Source organism: Lactuca sativa, chromosome 6 (genome assembly GCF_002870075.4).
Source record: "Lactuca sativa cultivar Salinas chromosome 6, Lsat_Salinas_v11, whole genome shotgun sequence".
In the NCBI taxonomy this organism is placed as follows: domain Eukaryota; kingdom Viridiplantae; phylum Streptophyta; class Magnoliopsida; order Asterales; family Asteraceae; genus Lactuca; species Lactuca sativa.
Window position 1 is genome coordinate 200,135,537 of NC_056628.2, and position 19,849 is coordinate 200,155,385.

Consider the following 19,849-nt stretch of genomic DNA (forward strand, 5'->3'; position numbering starts at 1 on the left):
TAAGCCGCCAAGAACTCAATGCTTGATCAAATGAAGGATTACTACTAAGTGAATCGATTTGGAAGATTGAATAAGATCCAAATTGGGAAATTCCTTGACGCAATTCAACGCTACAAGATGTTCACAAACGCATCACAAGAATAAGTGGGAAGATCAAGTGTGTCACTTACCATACAAAATATTGCATTTGAGTAGACAAAATATTCTACAATGACCTAGCTAAGAAATTGTAGAGAACGAGTCTCTTACCAACACTAGAAAACTAAAAACAACAATATTGATCAATTTAACGACGAAGATAATTCATTGTTATAATATAATATTGGTGACATGGATTTCTATATTGAAAACTTAGGACAAAACGATAGATTATCATGGGTTTAGGGTTTATCCACTACGAGGTCCCTAAGTTTTGAGGTTTTAAGGAGGAGATTTGAACTCAAGACCTCTTTTGTGAAGGGCTTATTCTTGTACTCCTCTACTCTAGGCCACTCAGATGATGGTTAGCATCGATTATCCTGGAATGTAGAATTCTAAAATTTGTAATATAGTTAATCCACAGTGTAATGCTCTATGTAAGAACTTTGTAGAATGAGGACAAAAGTAGAATCCTAGATTCTTCCAAGAGATGGTATCACACCATAAATAGAAGACATCCCCTCGTTTATAACAACCACACATCCAAATGAAGGTAATCAAAGTAGTTTTTGGACATATCCTCCTACATTCTTCTTTCATACTCCATGTGACATGTTTTTCTTTCTTAAGGTTGATACTAACAAGTCATAAAGGACGATAAGTGTTATGGCATCATTCACTTAAAAAAGTTAAGCAACAACATAATGTATTAATTCTACTCATATTGATTCTTCGCATAAAGACGTGAAACCAATAAATGCTAAACAAGAACATTTTTTATTATTATTTCCATGCTCCTCATTTAGTTTTATCTACGTAAGAATATCTTTACCATTTATTTTTATTTTTTTTCTACATTTTCTCACATTTAGTAAATAGTTATGTAGTTTGGTTTAATTAAAGGATGTTGATTTGTTTACATTTGAACATTTGTTTTATTGTAGGGTTAAGTCTTGATAGTGCCCTTGACTTAAATAATTGCACTAAATACAACAACAAACAAATTTTATATCTGTATTTATTTATTTTTCGGAGAGAGTTTTTACATTATGTTTAACTCATACGTAATACATTATACATATTTACTACGTACTTAATGATTTATTTATATCCAACTAGATAAATTAGTTCGGATATGGAAACTTTAAATGAACTTCATCATATAAAAAATGGTGATATTTTTTTAACAGCACACAATATATAAATAGGATTAATTTCCACTGCTACGTACTCTAAAAAATAATAATATAATAATATAAAAATTTAAAATATAACTTATTTTGATCATGTAGTTTTTTATATAACTACTTATATGATAATATATATAGTTCGATCTTAAAACATGATTACTTCATATGAATTTTTTTTGGCAGGCGTGACTATTTTTAGCCAAGGACAAAGTTAAAATTTAAATGATTTAACAATTGCAATATTAAAGCAATGATTGGTTTTATGAAGTAGATTATAAAACAAAACACATTTGTAATCATAGAAACAACTAACATATAGATTTATTGTAAGCCTTTGTAAAGTTCATCATTGTAAAACGGATTGTGTTTTAAGATTTGTTGTAAGTCTTTGTAAAGTTCATCATTGTAAAACTGATTGTGTTTTAAGATTTGTCGTAAAAACTCACATTTTAGATAGGTTTATAAAAGAAATCATTAATGTTTCACATGTATGTGCAATTTTTTATATATATATATACACACTTGTTAAAACATGATTGTTTAATTATTTAACTACAAATTAAGTTTAAATATGACTATTTTTACTAATAATGAATCTAAATGTGATTAGTTTTATTGACAAATATTAAGGTATGTTTTTTTTTTCAGTTTATCTTTTATACAAGCTAATCAATTACATCATAGTACAATTAAGTTTAGATTAATTTGTATTAATTGTTATGTACTCATTACAGGTATATATATATATATATATATATATATATATATATATATATATATATATATATATATATATATATATATATATATATATATATATATATATATATATATATATATATATATATATATATATATATATATAACTAAATTCTTATTCCTTGTTAAAATAACGAGGAATTAATTTAATCTTTTTTCAGAGTATTTTTGACATGTTGAGTCTATTTTATTTAATAATTTTCAATAAAACTCAACACGAATATGTGATACTAGCAAATTCTTACAAAGAGTACGACTTGGATACCACATTTAATTTTTTTTTTCTCTATAACAAATTCAAGCAATATAATAAATTAACTTTCAGAAACCACATAAGATGGTAATGCCTTTTATATTTCTTTACTTCACATTTAGTTTTGATGAATATGTTTAATTTATTTTGTAGAAGATATGAAAATATTCTGCTATTTACACACCAGATGCTATATTGAACTTTTGTCTCAATATACTTTCGTTATGAAATATGTCTATGAATAATTTAGATATAAATGTGGTTATTAAAATCTTTTGATGAAGTTCAATGTGGTATTTTATTGTTATGTTGATTAATAATAGCTATACTATCAAGATATACACTATAAAAATTTATATATTCATAGTCCAAAAACCAAACTTATACATGCTAAAGTTGCAAGAAAGATAATATAGAATTAAAAGTTAACCAAATCAAATAATTTAGTACGTATAATTTATCAAGATAGAAATTAAGTTAAGTTTCGTGAAAAAAAAAAAGAATAGTGTTACACTGCAATACTAAAAACATAATAAGAAAATATTATTGTTTATATTTTAGGCTTAAAGAATCAAAATAAGAATTTATTTGCTTATTACTTTCACTGAAAAGTTTTGTGACTAGAATTGTCTATTTTCTCTTTTAAAATGAAAATACAAATAGACATTAATTATGTGACTCTCGTATAAGAATGAGAACAGAGGTAGCATTTTTTTTTTTTTGAAAACTAATAGTAAAAAATTTCTTTATCAATTATCAATAGACAAATAAACTGAAGGTGCTTATCGTGATTCATAAATTTTTTTATATTTTCTCTTTGTTTAGATTGTTATAATTTTTTTTATTTTTATTTTTATAAAAAATAAACATTATATATTTAGGTTCACTATCATTTTGATGGCTGTCAGCGAATTTGTGTTTAAAATGATTTCATCAATAAAAAATAGTAATATTCATCATTAATTATCTAATATTTATTGTTACTTTCAGCAATAGAAAACGAAGAAAACTCCATGCATTAAAATCGATGTCACCAACACCCTTTAATGACTTAAAATGGCCAAATAAATAAATTTAGATCCTCTTATCAGAAAAATCAAGGCATTATCTCAGGAAAGTTGAAGAAAAGAAAACATTAACATATATTTTTTATTTTTATTTTTTTTTACGAATAACACGTCTTTTTTTTTTTTTTTTTTTTAACTTTTGCTTTTATGAATCTTGTGTCATCGGTTTTCGGTGAAAGAATATCGAGATAAGAACTGTGGTATACGATTATCAGTACTATGATTTAATGATTGGCATCATATATTTTTTGTTAAATGAAATCTTTTCCTTTTCATTCTACAAAATAGTTTGGTTAGTTACTTAAAAACAAATCATAATGAATTGAAATGCCAACACCTGTTTTTGTACGTTTAATTTTGAAAATGTATATGATTCTTTTTTTTTTTTAATCAAAACAGTCCTATAGAATATTACTGCAAACTTATTATATATGCATAATTTTGGAAGTCAGAAATTTGTTTCAAATCAAATACTACTATTCAAGTTAATGACGTGAAACAATAAGGTAAGGGGAAAACCTAATATTTCGATCGTATCTTTCAATCAGAATCATAATATTATATGAATGGTTGTTAATTGTTATTAGTGGAAATTATTTTTTAGATGAAATATGGGGAAAAACGAGAGACTTAATTAATAATTTATGAATTAATAAACCTACATGAACTTAAAAAGTTAAATCTATACTTCATTTTTGAATGATACCGGAAGTAGTTGAAAATGAAGGATATACGAAAACTTGTGTAAATCTGAAATTCATAGTGGAAACGTTCAAACCTGACTTGCAGCGATGTTTCTAGAATGATTGTTCAGATCAGGTGAACTGTGAGAAGACATCACGGCGGCGGCGGCGATAATTGAGTCAGTAGAAACTTCCGCAACTCCGTCGTCTCCTCTAACATCACTAACGTTCCTCTGCAATATCGATCTCGATAGCCACTGATTGTTGTTATTGTTAGCAACCTGTTGATGGTGGTGATGCTGAGATGACGTCGTAGCTGCAGAATCTGAATTATTGTGGTTCGTTTGCAGGTTGAGGAAGATATTATTGTTACCGTCGCCAGTTCCGCCACCGAATCTGTCTTGTTGCCGGAGAATTGCGTTATTGAGCCAGTGGTCTTTTCCGGCGGAACGGGAAGAAGAGGAAGATTGTGCGGCGGATGCGAGGTGGTGATGTTCTGGAAGAATCGTTCGGAGGACGGAATTGTTGTCGGTGTCGGAGAAATGTTGTTGTAGGCCCATATCTTGCGAGATATGGTTAGGATGATATGCCATTAGAAGACTACACCCTATACTGTAGCTTGTATAACAATCGATCTGGCCGGTGACGATGATGCGGCGGAGGTGCTGCAGTCTTTGCTTTCTACCAATCAGGACAATCAGGAGAGAGAGAGAGAGAGAGAGAGAGAGAGAGAGAGAGAGAGAGATATGAATAAAATAATTTGAAGGTGTACTGTCTACACTATACATACACCTATAGCGCGAGTCACAGTTTAACGATTGCCGGGTAAATTATGAACATATATAATTATATATAGTTATTTACATGCATTACAACATTTGCAATATGATTTTTATTTATTCATTCATTACAACATTTGCAATATGATTTTTATTTATTCATTCATTCGTATTATTATTATTATTATTATTATTATTATTATATTAAACAAAATGAATCTTAAGAATAGTAAACTTGTCATTTTTTTGGCAACTTTGCTCCTCATTTTTTGCCATTTTGACACTTTTGGTCATTGCAATCAATAATTTTATACTTTTTATGAACCTTTTAATATTTAAAGTTTGGTCACAAAACTTGAATGGTTTGACAACTTTGATCCCTTTTCGAAAAAGTTGTTAATTCCTACCCCTTTAACTCTTTAGCCATTTTGACACTTCTGGTCCTTGCAGTCAAAACTTTTAGATTTTTTCATAAAAACATGAAAAAAACGGTCCGGGGCAAAGCCCGTGCTTTTCATCATTGCACTTTCTACGTCTGTTATATTTATCGATTCGAAAACAACATTGAAAGCTTCTGGCCCCCGCATAGCTGGGGGTAACCTTTCTAGTTATTATTATGAAACTTAATAACTAAATATTATACAAAAATTATTTATCTCATTAAAAAGAGGTTTCTTTGGATTATATATATATATATATATATATATATATATATATATATATATATATATATATATATATGAGAAATCTTCGAAAAAATCTCAATATTTTGGAATAGTTGATATTTAATATCAATATTTATTTTTTTCTAGCAGAAAAGGTATGATTATCTAATTTTATATGATAATATGTCATTTTCTATTGTAAAAAATAATTAGGTCAAATATAAAATAGTTGTGACTTTTCTGTTCAAAAATAAAAGTTGAGATTAAATCATAATCTGACGCACACTATTGAGACTTTATCGGAGATTTTTTATAAATATATATATATATATATATATATATATATATATATATATATATATATATATATATATATATATATATATATATACACATAGTGAGATGGATAGTTCAATAAAAAATACATGAACCCTAGAAATTCTAGAAACCAGAGAAAAATAATAGAAATACATAAAAAAATACTTTCATATATATATATATATATATATATATATATATATATATATATATATTCGCTGAAATTAAAAAAAATAGGAACATATCACCATGGATTTTATGACGAAATTATCGAGGACGACCAAGGGTTTTGATGCTATTTGGGTGATCATGCACCATTTGACCAAGAATGTCCACTTCTTTGCTATTAAGGAGAGCTCGCCTATCGAGAAACTGACCGACATCTGCATTTGTGAGATTGTTGTTCGTCACGGTGTGCCTGTTTCTATAGTTTAAGAATGAGATATTTGGTTTACTTCCATGTTTTGGAAGAGGTTCCATTAGGAGTTGAGTACGCGGCTACAATTTAGCATTGCATATCATTCGCCGATTGATGAGCGGAGTGAGTGGACTATTCATACACTTGAAGATATGTTGAGAACATGTGTCATCGGTTTTGGTGGGAGATAGGATTCCTACCTTCCCTTGGCTGAGTTTTCATACAACAAAAGTTATCATCACCATGATACGAGCTTATTTATGGAAGGAAGTGTCGGAACACTATTTATTGGGGAGAGGGGAGGCAAAGATTCATAGGGAATACTGAGAGGTACTCAAGACGACAAAGCTTATTCAATAGTTCAGGAAGATATTACAGAAGCATAGAGCGGACATAAGAGTTATGTAGACACACGTCGATCTCAGTTAGAGTTTCAGGTTGGGGATATGGTGTTGCTGAAAGCATCACCTTGAAATGGTGTTATCTGGTTCAGGAAGTGGGGCAAGCTACGCCCCAGGTTTATCGAGCCTTTCTTAGTGATTGCAATGGTGAGCAAGGTGGGTTACCCATTTGGATTTACTAGAGGGGTTCAGTCAAATTCATACCTCTTTCCATGTTTGTTAGCTTCGAAAGTGTTTGTTAAACGATTCAAAAGTTGTTCCTTTAGATGACATTTAGGTAGATGAGCGCATGAACTATCTGGAGAGACAGGTAGCCATTTTGGACATAAAAGCAAGAGCCTTGCAACAAGGTGGTGACCTTGGTAAAGGTTCAGTGGCAGCACCGGAAGGGTTCTGAGTGGACTTGGGAGCCTAAGGAGGAAATGCACACTCACTATCCATATTTATTTACTGCCACATATTTCGAGGACGAAATTTGATTCAAGTGGGGGAGAATTTTAGCATCCATTTTCAGTTATAATCTTTATTTAAGTTGAATTGTTTAAATCATAAATTTTGAGGAATTATGGTGACCACGACGTAGTGATGGAGGATCACCACGATGTGGCCACTACATTATTATGGATGCATATTCTCGACTGACCACAAGATGGTGAAGCAATGGCTACAACGTAGTAGCTGTTGGGGTCCAAAACCCTAGACCCCGGGACTGAAGCCCTATTTAAAGGCACTAACTTCTAGGTTTGCCTCATTTGCCAACCTCCATCATCTGAGAAACCTTCCCTCCCAAACCCTAGCCTCTATATGTGTGTTTCGAGTTATTGAGCTTCTTGTTGTAAAGGTTGAAGGAAAAAGGAGTCCCTTTTGTTGCTTAAGTGCTTGTTTCAGCATAGATCCTCCATCTTCAATGTATTTCTAACCATTTGGAGGTATAAAGCTTCTACCATGTTCATTATTTCATTAGATCTAGCTTAGGTCACTTTATGAGCTTTTTTGTCCAAATCTTCATGTTCTTGGAGTTTGAGTGAACTCAAAACCCCTTGATGCATTTTATGACTTATGTGCCTTGGTGGTTGTTAGAAATGTTACTTGCATGACCTAGTTTGATACCCATGCACTCGGTGTGTCCATTAAGGACTTAGGTTTTGAGGTCTTGACTTATTGGGATGTCTTAATGGATAAATTGGAAACTTTATCCATCAAGACCTTTAGAAGGACCATATCTAAGTTTTAAACCCTAGAAATTATGGGATAATGGATTAATCCATTTAGTTATTTTGGTCGCTTCTCGTGGTGTGGTCTTCTTCTTGCTAGGACGCGGAAACGGGTTTCACCGCGACTGTTTTGTCTTGTATCTGTTACGACGTGGTCTATCGTTGGCCACGGCGCAGTAGTTGGCAGTTCAATTTGACCATTGACTTTTGACCAGGTTGAGTTTTGGCGAGCTTGAGGTGTTTAGGTGGTAGACCTAGGATTTATCTTTAATTGATGTGTAGGTGGTTTGTAGTACCAATATTTACTTCTCTGTGTGTTGCGGTGTTTTTCTACTCGACTGTGATGTGGATGCATTGTATATGTATTGTTGTGTGTGGTATTTTCGGAAACTCACTAAGCTTTAGCTTATAGTTGTGGATTTAAATGTTTCAGGTACTTATGAGGATCAGGGAAAGGTAAAGGCATAACTGTACATATCATCCAGTAGACTTCGTGATTTGACAAATGTTTTTATAAGACACACTGATTTTGATTCTACGTTGTGAAACAATCATCTTTATAATGTTTAACTTTTATGAAAAATGGATTCTACTCTTTTTTAAAAATTGAAAAATGTTACCATTATTTTTCGGACGTTACAAGTTGGTATTAGAGCTCTGGTTTGAGGGATTTGGATGAACACTCGTATGATTCCAAACTCAAACTAAGGATCTACAAAAAAAATTTATAACCATTTAAAAAAAAAAGTAAACTTAAAAAAGGAGGGTGTGGTGTGTACAGTCAACCGGAGCTCAAGGAAAAGTAATCCCACAAAATATCCACATGTATTATATGGATATATGTTGATATGTGGATTGCTAGAATTGCATGCAAGTATATAGGCTAGGGATCCTCAAGAATTGCATGATAGAATTGTTTGATACTGTGATGCCTGGTAGCCTAGGGAATTTCTTGGTTGTGCTTTATAGAACTAATATTATTACTATTGGTAACTAAGTGTGTGCCTAATAATTATGCACAATTAGAGTTTTATAGCCTTAGAATTCTTGATTTGGCCTTACTTCTTGTTCCTTGTTTGGTTGTGGGCTTAGGGTAGAAGCATTTATTCGAATCTCTATCAAGCCTTGTATTGTGTACGATTGACATACTCAAGGCGACTAACAAAGATAATAAAGGTTTCTTTCCACTCGAGAGTGTGCCTGTGAGAGTCCTAAAATGAAAACTAGGATATAGTTGGTGACTCCTTGGAGTGTATAATTATTGTGCCTGGTAGTACAACTAGCTGTAGTGAGCTTAGTAACTTAGAATTTCGAGGCAATCCTTGAGAAAAATATGGGTAGGTGTGGAAGGTAGTATGGGCACGTACTATTGGAAACACAGGACCTGTACGAGTGTCAAGGACATCCACATGATTCTAAAAAGTAAGTACCTGCGTGTATGGTGTGTTAACACTATGAATTGATTTTGATTTATCTCCTATCTATTTTCAGCATAATGATGAGAAGGCATTCTGGTTCAGGTGCGGGTGGCCCAAAGAGGTTGGGAGTGATTGATGATGAGATTCAAGAGTTGATTTCCACTCAGGTGACCCTAGCAGTCAGGGAGGCAATTCCAAAGCTTTTTGAGTATGTGAAGACCACATTGATTGAGATGTTCGACGAGCGTTTATGTCGTTTTCACCGCTGCTGCAGGACTTCAGAGATATAGATCGATGTAGTATCGGGAGTTTGGTAACATGAAGCCCCTAAATTTTGATGGGGTCAAGGACCCAATTGTTTCCATGAGGAGAGAGAGAGAGAGAGAGAGAGAGAGAGAGAGAGAGAGAGAAGAGAGAGAGATTGGCTCAGGAGTATTTTTCACTCAAGCAGACAATATAGTCAGTGATGGAGATCACCAAGATGTTCACTAAGAAGGCCCTATTTTTTCCTAAGTATGCCACTTCCGAGCAGGTTCATATGTCGAGGTACTTGAGAATTATCAATACAAAAATTCAGAAGTTCTTATCGGCTACTCAGCATTGGACCCTAGAAGAGCTACAGTTGCATGCTTGAAAAATGGAGATAGAGTTTGAGACATTGAGGAGGGAGAATAGGCATACCCCGATTCAGACCCAACCAACAACTAAGTGGTTCAAGTCTACTCATTATTGATACAGAGGCCAGAAGGGCCTCACTTGCAACAAGTATAGTAAGGTTCATGAGCGTTTTTGTTGGTCAGGGACCGGGGGCCATAAGTGTGGCAAAGAGGGCCAATACACAAGGGATTTCCAGCAGCAACAATAATAGAAGCCGAGTACGAGAGTTTGTTATCATTTTGATCATGTGGGCCATGCAAAGGCCAATTCTACCCTACTTGTTGCTAGGCCAGTGCAAGGACTGGTGCCTGATGTTATTACTGGTATGTATCTATCTATGTTTATGTTATCTCTTTTTAATCTACCTGCTTAGGCTTATGTTTTTCTTAGGCACATTTCTAGTGAATTATTTGCCTACTTTAGCGTTGTTTGATTCGGGTGCAAGTTGGTATTTTGTATCACTGTCATTTAGTATGCAATTCGATGTAGCTCTTGAGGTACTAGAGTGTCCATGTAACACACCCAAAAATACGACCCAAAAATTTCGTTTTTCACCATAACCAAAAACCATAATCTGAGTGTCATATCATAAAACCATACATGATGTATCTCAAAATAATAATAAAACACTGTGCGGAAAACTGTATCATATCCATGTTATATATAAAGAAAATCAGGAACTAAATCAGCTCCCAGGATAAAAGTTGAAGCTGTGGTGTGTGCGATGCCATCATCCCGAGCTCTTCCCTCTGCTTGCGGAAGTACCTGAAACCAAAACCGAAACTGTAAGCACGAAGCTTAGTGAGCTCCCCCAAACTATCACATACCATACGATACATATATAAAGCACATACTAGGCCTTGCCCACTGCATCAGACCGAAGTCTGGAACTAGCTGCATCGGACCGAAGTCCAGAACTGACTGGGACCTTGTCCCCTGCATCGGACCAGAGTCCGGAACTAACTGCGTCGGACCGAAGTCCGGAACTGACTGCATCGGACCGGAGTCCGGAACTGACTGCATCGGACCGAAGTCCGGAACTGACTGCATCGGACCGAAGTCCGGAACTGATCGATCATGGCATAACATAAAACATAACAACTATTATAAACACATAAACTGCATACTGCATCGGAACCGAGTCCGGAACACATAACACAAATATGCTTGAATCACAAAGACATCAAGCACTCTAGCTACTGCATCAGACCAGAGTCCGGAACTACTGATAATTAAACGGGCCGGCATTGAGGCCGTAGACCTGTTCCTACTGAAGGGAAACTCACCTCGTGAACTGGCTGTTGAGTGAATAGCTCTGAGGGCTAACTGCTGCTGCTCCGGTATCTCCCCGGCTACAAGTCCATAAACACACTCAATCAAATACTAAACACTGCGTTGGGTAAAATGACTCTTTTACCCTTGGTCAAGGTCAACTCTCAGACAAAGCCAACTCTCGGTCAAAGTCAACCCACAGTTGACCTGACTCGCCGAGTTGGGCCGCCAACTCGCCAAGTCCCTATTCTCACTCCTCGACTCTACTCGTTGCTACTCGTCGAGTATGGCATCGACTCGACGAGTACTCTCCCGATCCAAGAACTCAGACAATCTTCATCCGACTCGCCGAGTCCTATGAACAACTCGACGAGTTGTTCTTGAGCTTAAGAAGATTGCCTTGGACTCGCCGAGTTGTATGAACAACTCGCCGAGTCCCCCGATTACTGAGTCTACCCTCAACCTCGTTGAGTCCACTCCACTACTCACTGGTCCCACTCGACACCGCTCAAAAAGGAAGAAATCGGGGACTCACGACTCGACTCGCCGAGTCGTTCTTCCGAATCGCCGAGTCACCGCCATGCAACTAATCTACACTTGACTCTGCTCGAATCCAATACATCCAAATGATAGATCTGAGTCCAATAAGCTGATTTACCACGTAAAGTTTCCAACTTTACATGTACAAACGCATGAACAAGGGAATAAAGGCTAAAAGATGCTTAAAAGGGGTAGATCTAGGGTTAATATGCAAAAATAGCTCCATAAAGGCAATAGATCTGGGCTCTACAACTCCTAAAGGAACAGATCTAAGGTTATCTCGGCATAAGAGAGCTTCCATATCAACATAAAGCTTTGAGAAAGGCATTAACAAGATCTAGAAAGGGTTTTAAGGCATAAAAGAGAGGGAAAACTGAAGAATACCTCAAAGAGATCTTGCTTTCCCTTGAATCTCTGTTCTGGAATCCTTCTCCTTGCTCCTTTCTTCTCCTCCTTCTTCAAGCCTTCACAAATGCACACATGATCACTAAAACAAACACTCAAGATCGAATTAGGGTTTTCTCACAGCTTTAGAGGGTGAAGGAGGCGATATTGGGGGCTATAAGGTGGCTTAAATAGTGGGCAACCCGGGGATTTAGGGTTTCTCCCAGACGGGCAGACTCGCCGAGTCCAAAATATGGACTCGCCGAGTCGCCAGCTAATCACGTGCTCGAAATCCCGACCCTACTCGGCGAGTCAGGCTATGAACTCGCCGAGTCCATCTTGCAAAACTTCAAAATAAATACCAAGGAATTATCATACCGGAGACGGGTCGTTACAATTCTCCCCCACTTATCTCAGACTTCGTCCTCGAAGTCTGCTACGGCTGAATCTGCAAATAACTCTGGGTAGTGCTCCCTCATCTCCTCCTCCGCCTCCCACGTCCACTCAGACCCCTTCCGGTGCTGCCACTGCACCTTCACTAACTGGATTTCCTTGTTCCTCAAGGTCTTGGTCTTCCGGTCTAGAATCGCGACCGATCTCTCAATATAATTCAGGCTGCTATCAACCTGAATATCCTCTAGGGGAACGACTGCTGACTCATCCACCAAACACTTCCTCAACTGAGACACATGAAAAGTGTTGTGGATCTGACTAAGCTCCTCAGGAAGATCTAACCGATAAGCAACCCGACCCACCCGGGCCAAAACCCTGAAAGGACCAATAAATTTGGGGCCCAACTTGCCCCTCTTCCGGAACCTGATGACACCCTTCCAAGGTGAGACCTTCAGAAGGACCATATCCCCCACCTGGAACTCCAGGTCCGAACGCCTCCTATCGGCGTAGCTTTTCTGCCGACTCTGAGCAGTCTGCAGTCTACTACGGACCTGCTGGATCAACTCAGTCGTCTTGAGCACCACCTCCGTGCTCCCGATGACCCGCTGACCGACCTCGCCCCAATAAATCGGGGTCCTACACTTCCTCCCATACAACATCTCAAAGGGAGGTCGATCAATGCTCGCATGATAACTGTTGTTATACGAAAATTCCGCCAACGGAAGATACGTATCCCAACTGCCACCGAAATCAAGAACACATGCCCTAAGCATGTCCTCGAGAGTCTGAATCGTCCTCTCGCTCTGCCCGTCTGTCTGAGGGTGGAAAGCGGTGCTGAAAAGGAGACGAGTACCCATCTCGTCGTGAAACCGCTTCCAGAATCTGGATGTGAAACGGACATCTCGGTCTGACACCACCGATACCGGCACTCAATGACGTGCCACAATCTCTCGTACATAGATATCGGCTAACTTCTCCGCCGATATACTCTCCTGGATCGGGATAAAATGGGCACTCTTCGTCAACCGATCCACTACTACCCATATCGAATCCACTCCTCGTGCGGTCCTGGGAAGCTTGGTGACAAAATCCATGGTGATGTCCTCCCATTTCCACACGGGAATGTCTAACGGCTGCATCTTGCCGTGAGGTCTCTGGTGCTCCGCCTTGACCTTCCGGCAGGTCAGGCATCTCTCGACGTACCAGGCGACGTCCCGCTTCATGCAGGGCCACCAATAATCAGGTCGAAGATCTCGATACATCTTTGTCGCCCCTGGGTGGATAGAAAACCGAGACTTATGAGCCTCATCCATCAACACCTGCCGTACTCCACCCTAGTACGGTACCTACACTCTCCCGTGAAGCGTCAGCAAACCACGACTATCATAATCAAACGAGGCTACTCGGCCTACGATCCTCTCACACTTCTGTCTCTCCTCCTTGAGGCCCTCCACCTGAGCCTCCTTGATCCGCTCCAACAACGGAGTGATCACTGTCATCCTCAAACATAGATCCCTGATAGGGGCCGCCGACACTTTGCGGCTTAGGGCGTCGGCCACCACGTTGGCCTTCCGTGGATGGTAAAGGATCTCACAATCGTAATCCTTTAGCACATCCAACCACCTCCTCTGCCTCATGTTCAGACTCGGCTGATCCATAAGGTACCTCAAACTCTTGTGATCCGTGTAAATAGTACAACGGACCCCATAGAGGTAATGCCTCCAAATCTTGAGGGCAAACACAACTGCCCCCAGCTCCAAATCATGGGTAGGATAATTAGCCTCGTGAGGCTTCAACTGTCTCGAGGCATAAGCTATCACATGGTCTCGCTGCATCAATACTGCTCCCATACCTGTGATCGAGGCATCACAGTAGACTACGAAGTCCTCTACTCCCTCTGGCAAGGTAAGGATCGGAGCCTCGCACAATCTCTGCCTGAGGGTCTCGAACGCTGCCTGCTGCTCAGGCCCCCAACGAAATACCACCGACTTCTTGGTCAGTCGGGTGAGCGGCACTGCTATCTTGGAGAAATCCTGAATAAATCTCCGATAATACCCTGCCAACCCTAGGAAGCTCCGAATCTCAGATGGAGACTTCGGGACCTCCCACTGCATCACGGCCTCAATCTTGGCCGGATCTACCAAAATACCCTTCTGGTTGACGAGGTGACCAAGGAACTGCACCTCGCGCAACCAGAACTCACATTTGGAGAACTTTGCGAAAAGTCTCTCCCTCCTCAAAGCCTCCAACACCTCCCGCAGGTGCTCTTCGTGCTGCTCCTGCGTCTTGGAATATACCAAGATATCATCTATGAACACTATCACTGACCGATCCAGCATCGGCCTACACACGCGGTTCATGAGATCCATGAACGCGGCTGGAGCATTGGTGAGCCCAAATGGTATCACCACAAACTCATAATGACCATACCTGGTCCTGAAAGCAGTCTTCTGTACATCCTCATCTCTAACCCGCATCTGATGATAACCGGAGCGTAGATCGATCTTGGAGAACCAAGACGCTCCCTGAAGCTGATCAAACAAATCATCTATCCTCGGAAGTGGGTAACGGTTCTTCACCGTTACCTTATTCAACTCCCGATAATCAATACACATACGATGCGACCCATCCTTCTTCTTCACAAACAGGGTCGGCGCTCCCCAAGGCGAACTGCTCGGCCGAATGAAACCCTTGTCTAACAGCTCCTGCAGCTGTGTAGACAACTCCTGCATCTCAGGGGGAGCTAATCGATACGGTGCTTTGGCTATCGGAGCCGCACCAGGAATTAGGTCGATCCTGAATTCGACCTGTCTCTCAGGAGGTATCCCCGACAAATCCTCGGGAAACACGTCCGGGTAGTCTCGAACAATAGGAACATCATCAACTGTCGTCTTGCCCTTCTCCCGGGCATCCAAGACGTAAGCTACAAAACCGGCGCAACCCTGCTGAACATAGCGCCTCGCCCTTGCGGCGGAACAAAAGGTCGGTCTTCGCTGTGGCCTCTCGCCCTGAATCACTAACTCTCCCCCACTGGGAGTGCGGACCCTCACTAGCTGAAGCTCACAATCAATCACTGCCCCATTGGGGCTTAACCAATCCATGCCCACAATAACCTTATTCCCTCGCAGAGGAATAAGTACCAGATCCACTGAAAACTGCTCGTCAAATAACTGAAGAGAACACCCTCTATGCACTCTGTCGACCCTCACGGTCCTATCATCTGCTATCTCAACCTCTAATGGACCATCCAGCTCCCCTGGAGCTCTACTAAATCTCTTCCTAAGCGCAAGTGATACGAATGATCGGGTAGCCCCCGAATCGAATAATACCAAAGCAGAAATGCCATTCACAGAGAACGACCCTGAATAAAACATACAATCATAAGCAATATTCAATCAATAATAATAAAGAGATAAAGGGAAAATACATACCCGTCACCACATCAGGAGTCGCCCGCGCCTCCTCTGCTGTCATCTGAAACGCCCTGCTCTTCGCCACCGGCGTCTCGGCTCGGCCCTGCCGGCCATCTGTAATCCTCAAGGTAGCAGGGGCAGGTGCAGCCACCTTCCCTGCTGCAGCTAAACTCGGACACTGGGACTTTTTATGTCCCCTCTGATTGCACTGAAAGCAAATCAGATCTGATGCTGCGACGGTAGTAGCAGGGCCGTGCAATCCCTACTCAAATGCCCAATCCGACCGCACTTGTAGCAGCCGGAACTCCCTGCCTTGCACGCTCCCTCGTGCAATCTCCCACACTTGCCACATCGACCGTGGCTCTGCTGACTCCTAGATCTGTGATCCGAAACCTTGGGCTTTTTGCCCGAACCGCCTGAACCCGAAACCGCCTCTGGTTTCCTCTTCTTCTCCATCTCGAGATCGATCTCCCTCTCCCGAGCCCTAGCAATCATATCTTCCAGCGTTTTACAGCTGGACCGGCTCACAAACTGGCGGATATCGCTCCGCAACATCTCATGATAACGGGCCTTCTTCATTTCCTCATCAGCCACGTACTGAGGAACGAGAAGAGCCCTCTCCCTGAACTTGGCGGTGATCTCCGCCACTGTCTCTGTAGTCTGGGTGAGGTCCTGAAACTCCCTAGCTAACTGCTGCACCTCAATAACCGGTGCGAACTCCGCCCTGAACCTGGTGGAGAAATCAACCCAAGTCATGGCGTCTAAGGTTGCGTCATCTCCAATGGAGTGTCCGACCTCCTCCCACCAATCCCGTGCCCTGTCCTTCAGAAGACAGGATGCCAATCTGACCTTGTCCCCCTCGGGACACCTGCTAGTGCGGAAAGCGTTGGCCACATCCGCCAACCATCTGGTACTCGCTATGGGGTCCCGTGCCCCATGATAGTCCGGAGCTCCACATGCCCTGAACTCCCTGAAAGTAAGGGTGCGCGACCCCATCATGGTCGCCACCTCGGCACGGAAGGTGCCCAATCTCTCATCCATCAGCTCTAGAATCCCCTCCTTGATCGAACCAAAGATCACAGGAGTCTGCTCTATAATGATGCGCGTAATCTCCGAAGAAAGAAACTCTCGGGTCTGCTCATCAATGCGCTCACCCCCCGAGCCTGAACCTGATCCCTCCCCGGCACCTCCACTGCCGGCTGGCCTCGAACGTAAAACCACCATTCTGAAACATATCACAACTACATCAGAAAACCGAAATATCTCAAGGGATCATTAATTACTTCAACTAGCTTCCTGGTCTTGTCTCAGCCTTTCTTGATTCGAGTACGGATCCTCTGCTTTCAGTAGTACGGGCCCATACTACCTTCCACATCTATCCGTACTTTCTTCAAGAACTGCCTTGACTCCACCAAGTCACTTTTACTACTACTGATCTCTGCTACCCTCATCCTAGGCTTGCCCTAGGGGAACCTCAGACTCAACTCAACTAGTCCTCAGCTGCTGAAGGTCTCCTTATAATGCTAATTAGCCACCACCTGAACACCATCACATGTGACGAGGATCAAATAATCCTTCAAGTAAAAGACTCGTCCCTATAACGGTTGGACTCAAACAAGAGCTGCGCAATAGGGCCAATTCCAGCACTTTGAGATTATTCAACCCTGATCACATGTGATGTGGCGTATTCACCTAATGGCTAACTCCCACCACTCAGAGTCCCACAAAGCACAAAGCAAGCAGCATTCGGATAAGGGAAACATACTCAGGCAAAACTATTCTCATAACGAGAAGCTACTCTAGCATACAATGCTAAGCTCGCGCTACCAGGCATAACCTAAACAGGCTATCCTACTGCTGTTTACTTAATACTAACATGCAATTCTCATAAAACTGTAACACATAAAGCAGGCACATAAGGCATCCTCCTAGATCCTTAGTCCTATACTAGCATGCTGTTCTACTGAAGCTGGAACAATTAATCATAATAATAAAACTTGTATTGGTAATTTGGGAGTACTTACTTGAGCTCGGCTGATCGCATGCACCACACCCTTATCTCGTTTTTAAAAATTTTCTTTCTTTCTAAGAGCTTTCAAAATTCTTTTAGAAACATTTTTCTTTTAAAAATCTTTTTATTTCCCCCTTAGTTTGAGTTCAGATACACCCGGAAGTGTATCCGAATCCCTCAAACCAGGGCTCTGATACCAACTTGTAACACACCCAAAAATACGACCCAAAAATTTCGTTTTTCACCATAACCAAAAACCATAATCTGAGTGTGATATCATAAAACCATACATGATGTATCTCAAAATAATAATAAAACACTGTGCGGAAAACTGTATCATATCCATGTTATATATAAAGAAAATCAGGAACTAAATCAGCTCCCAGGATAAAAGCTGAAGCTGTGGTGTGTGCGATGCCATCATCCCGAGCTCTTCCCTCTGCTTGCGGAAGTACCTGAAACCAAAACCGAAACTGTAAGCACGAAGCTTAGTGAGCTCCCCCAAACTACCACATACCATACGATACATATATAAAGCACATACTGGGCCTTGCCCACTGCATCAGACCGAAGTCTGGAACTAGCTGCATCGGACCGAAGTCCGGAACTGACTAGGACCTTGTCCCCTGCATCGGACCTGAGTCCGGAACTAACTGCGTCGGACCGAAGTCCGGAACTGACTGCAGCGGACCGGAGTCCGGAACTAACTGCATCGGACCGAAGTCCGGAACTAACTGCATCGGACCGAAGTCCGGAACTGATCGATCATGGCATAGCATAAAACATAACAACTATTATAAACACATAAACTGCATACTGCATCGGAACCGAGTCCGGAACACATAACACAAATATGCTTGAATCACAAAGACATCAAGCACTCTAGCTACTGCATCAGACCAGAGTCCGGAACTACTGATAATTAAACGGGCCGGCATTGAGGCCGTAGACCCGTTCCTACTGAAGGGAAACTCACCTCGTGAACTGGCTGCTGAGTGAATAGCTCTGAGGGCTAACTGCTGCTGCTCCGGTATCTCCCCGGCTACAAGTCCATAAACACACTCAATCAAATACTAAACACTGCGTTGGGTAAAATGACTATTTTACCCTTGGTCAAGGTCAACTCTCAGACAAAGTCAACTCTCGGTCAAAGTCAACCCACAGTTGACCTGACTCGCCGAGTTGGGCCGCCAACTCGCCAAGTCCCTATTCTCACTCCTCGACTCTACTCGCTGCTACTCGTCGAGTATGGCATCGACTCGACGAGTACTCTCCCGATCCAAGAACTCAGACAATCTTCATCCGACTCGCCGAGTCCTATGAACAACTCGACGAGTTGTTCTTGAGCTTAAGAAGATTGCCTTGGACTCGCCGAGTTGTATGAACAACTCGCCGAGTCCCCCGATTACTGAGTCTACCCTCAACCTCGCTGAGTCCACTCCACTACTCACTGGTCCCACTCGACACCGCTCAAAAAGGAAGAAATCGGGGACTCACGACTCGACTCGCCGAGTCGTTCTTCCGACTCGCCGAGTCACCGCCATGCAACTAATCTACACTTGACTCTGCTCGAATCCAATACATCCAAATGATAGATCTGAGTCCAATAAGCTGATTTACCACGTAAAGTTTCCAACTTTACGTGTACAAACGCATGAACAAGGGAATAAAGGCTAAAAGATGCTTAAAACGGGTAGATCTAGGGTTAATATGCAAAAATAGCTCCATAAAGGCAATAGATCTGGGCTCTACAACTCCTAAAGGAACAGATCTAAGGTTATCTCGGCATAAGAGAGCTTCCATATCAACATAAAGCTTTGAGAAAGGCATTAACAAGATCTAGAAAGGGTTTTAAGGCATAAAAGAGAGGGAAAAC

The 19,849-nt window shown here is 40.4% G+C and overlaps 1 protein-coding gene across 3 annotated transcripts in view; it reads right to left on the reverse strand.

Annotated features, from left to right (window-relative positions):
• LOC111914121 (homeobox protein knotted-1-like 11) overlaps positions 1 to 4,909 on the reverse strand; it is a 38,209-nt gene extending 33,300 nt beyond the window's left edge. For all 3 annotated transcript variants that reach the window (XM_042896002.2, XM_042895999.2, XM_042895996.2), the window contains exon 1: positions 4,186 to 4,909. In XM_042896002.2, coding sequence (XP_042751936.1) covers positions 4,186 to 4,878 — 693 coding nt within the window. In that variant the 5' untranslated portion in view covers positions 4,879 to 4,909. The remainder of the gene's footprint in view (positions 1 to 4,185) is intronic.
• Between the last annotated feature and the right edge of the window lie 14,940 nt (positions 4,910 to 19,849).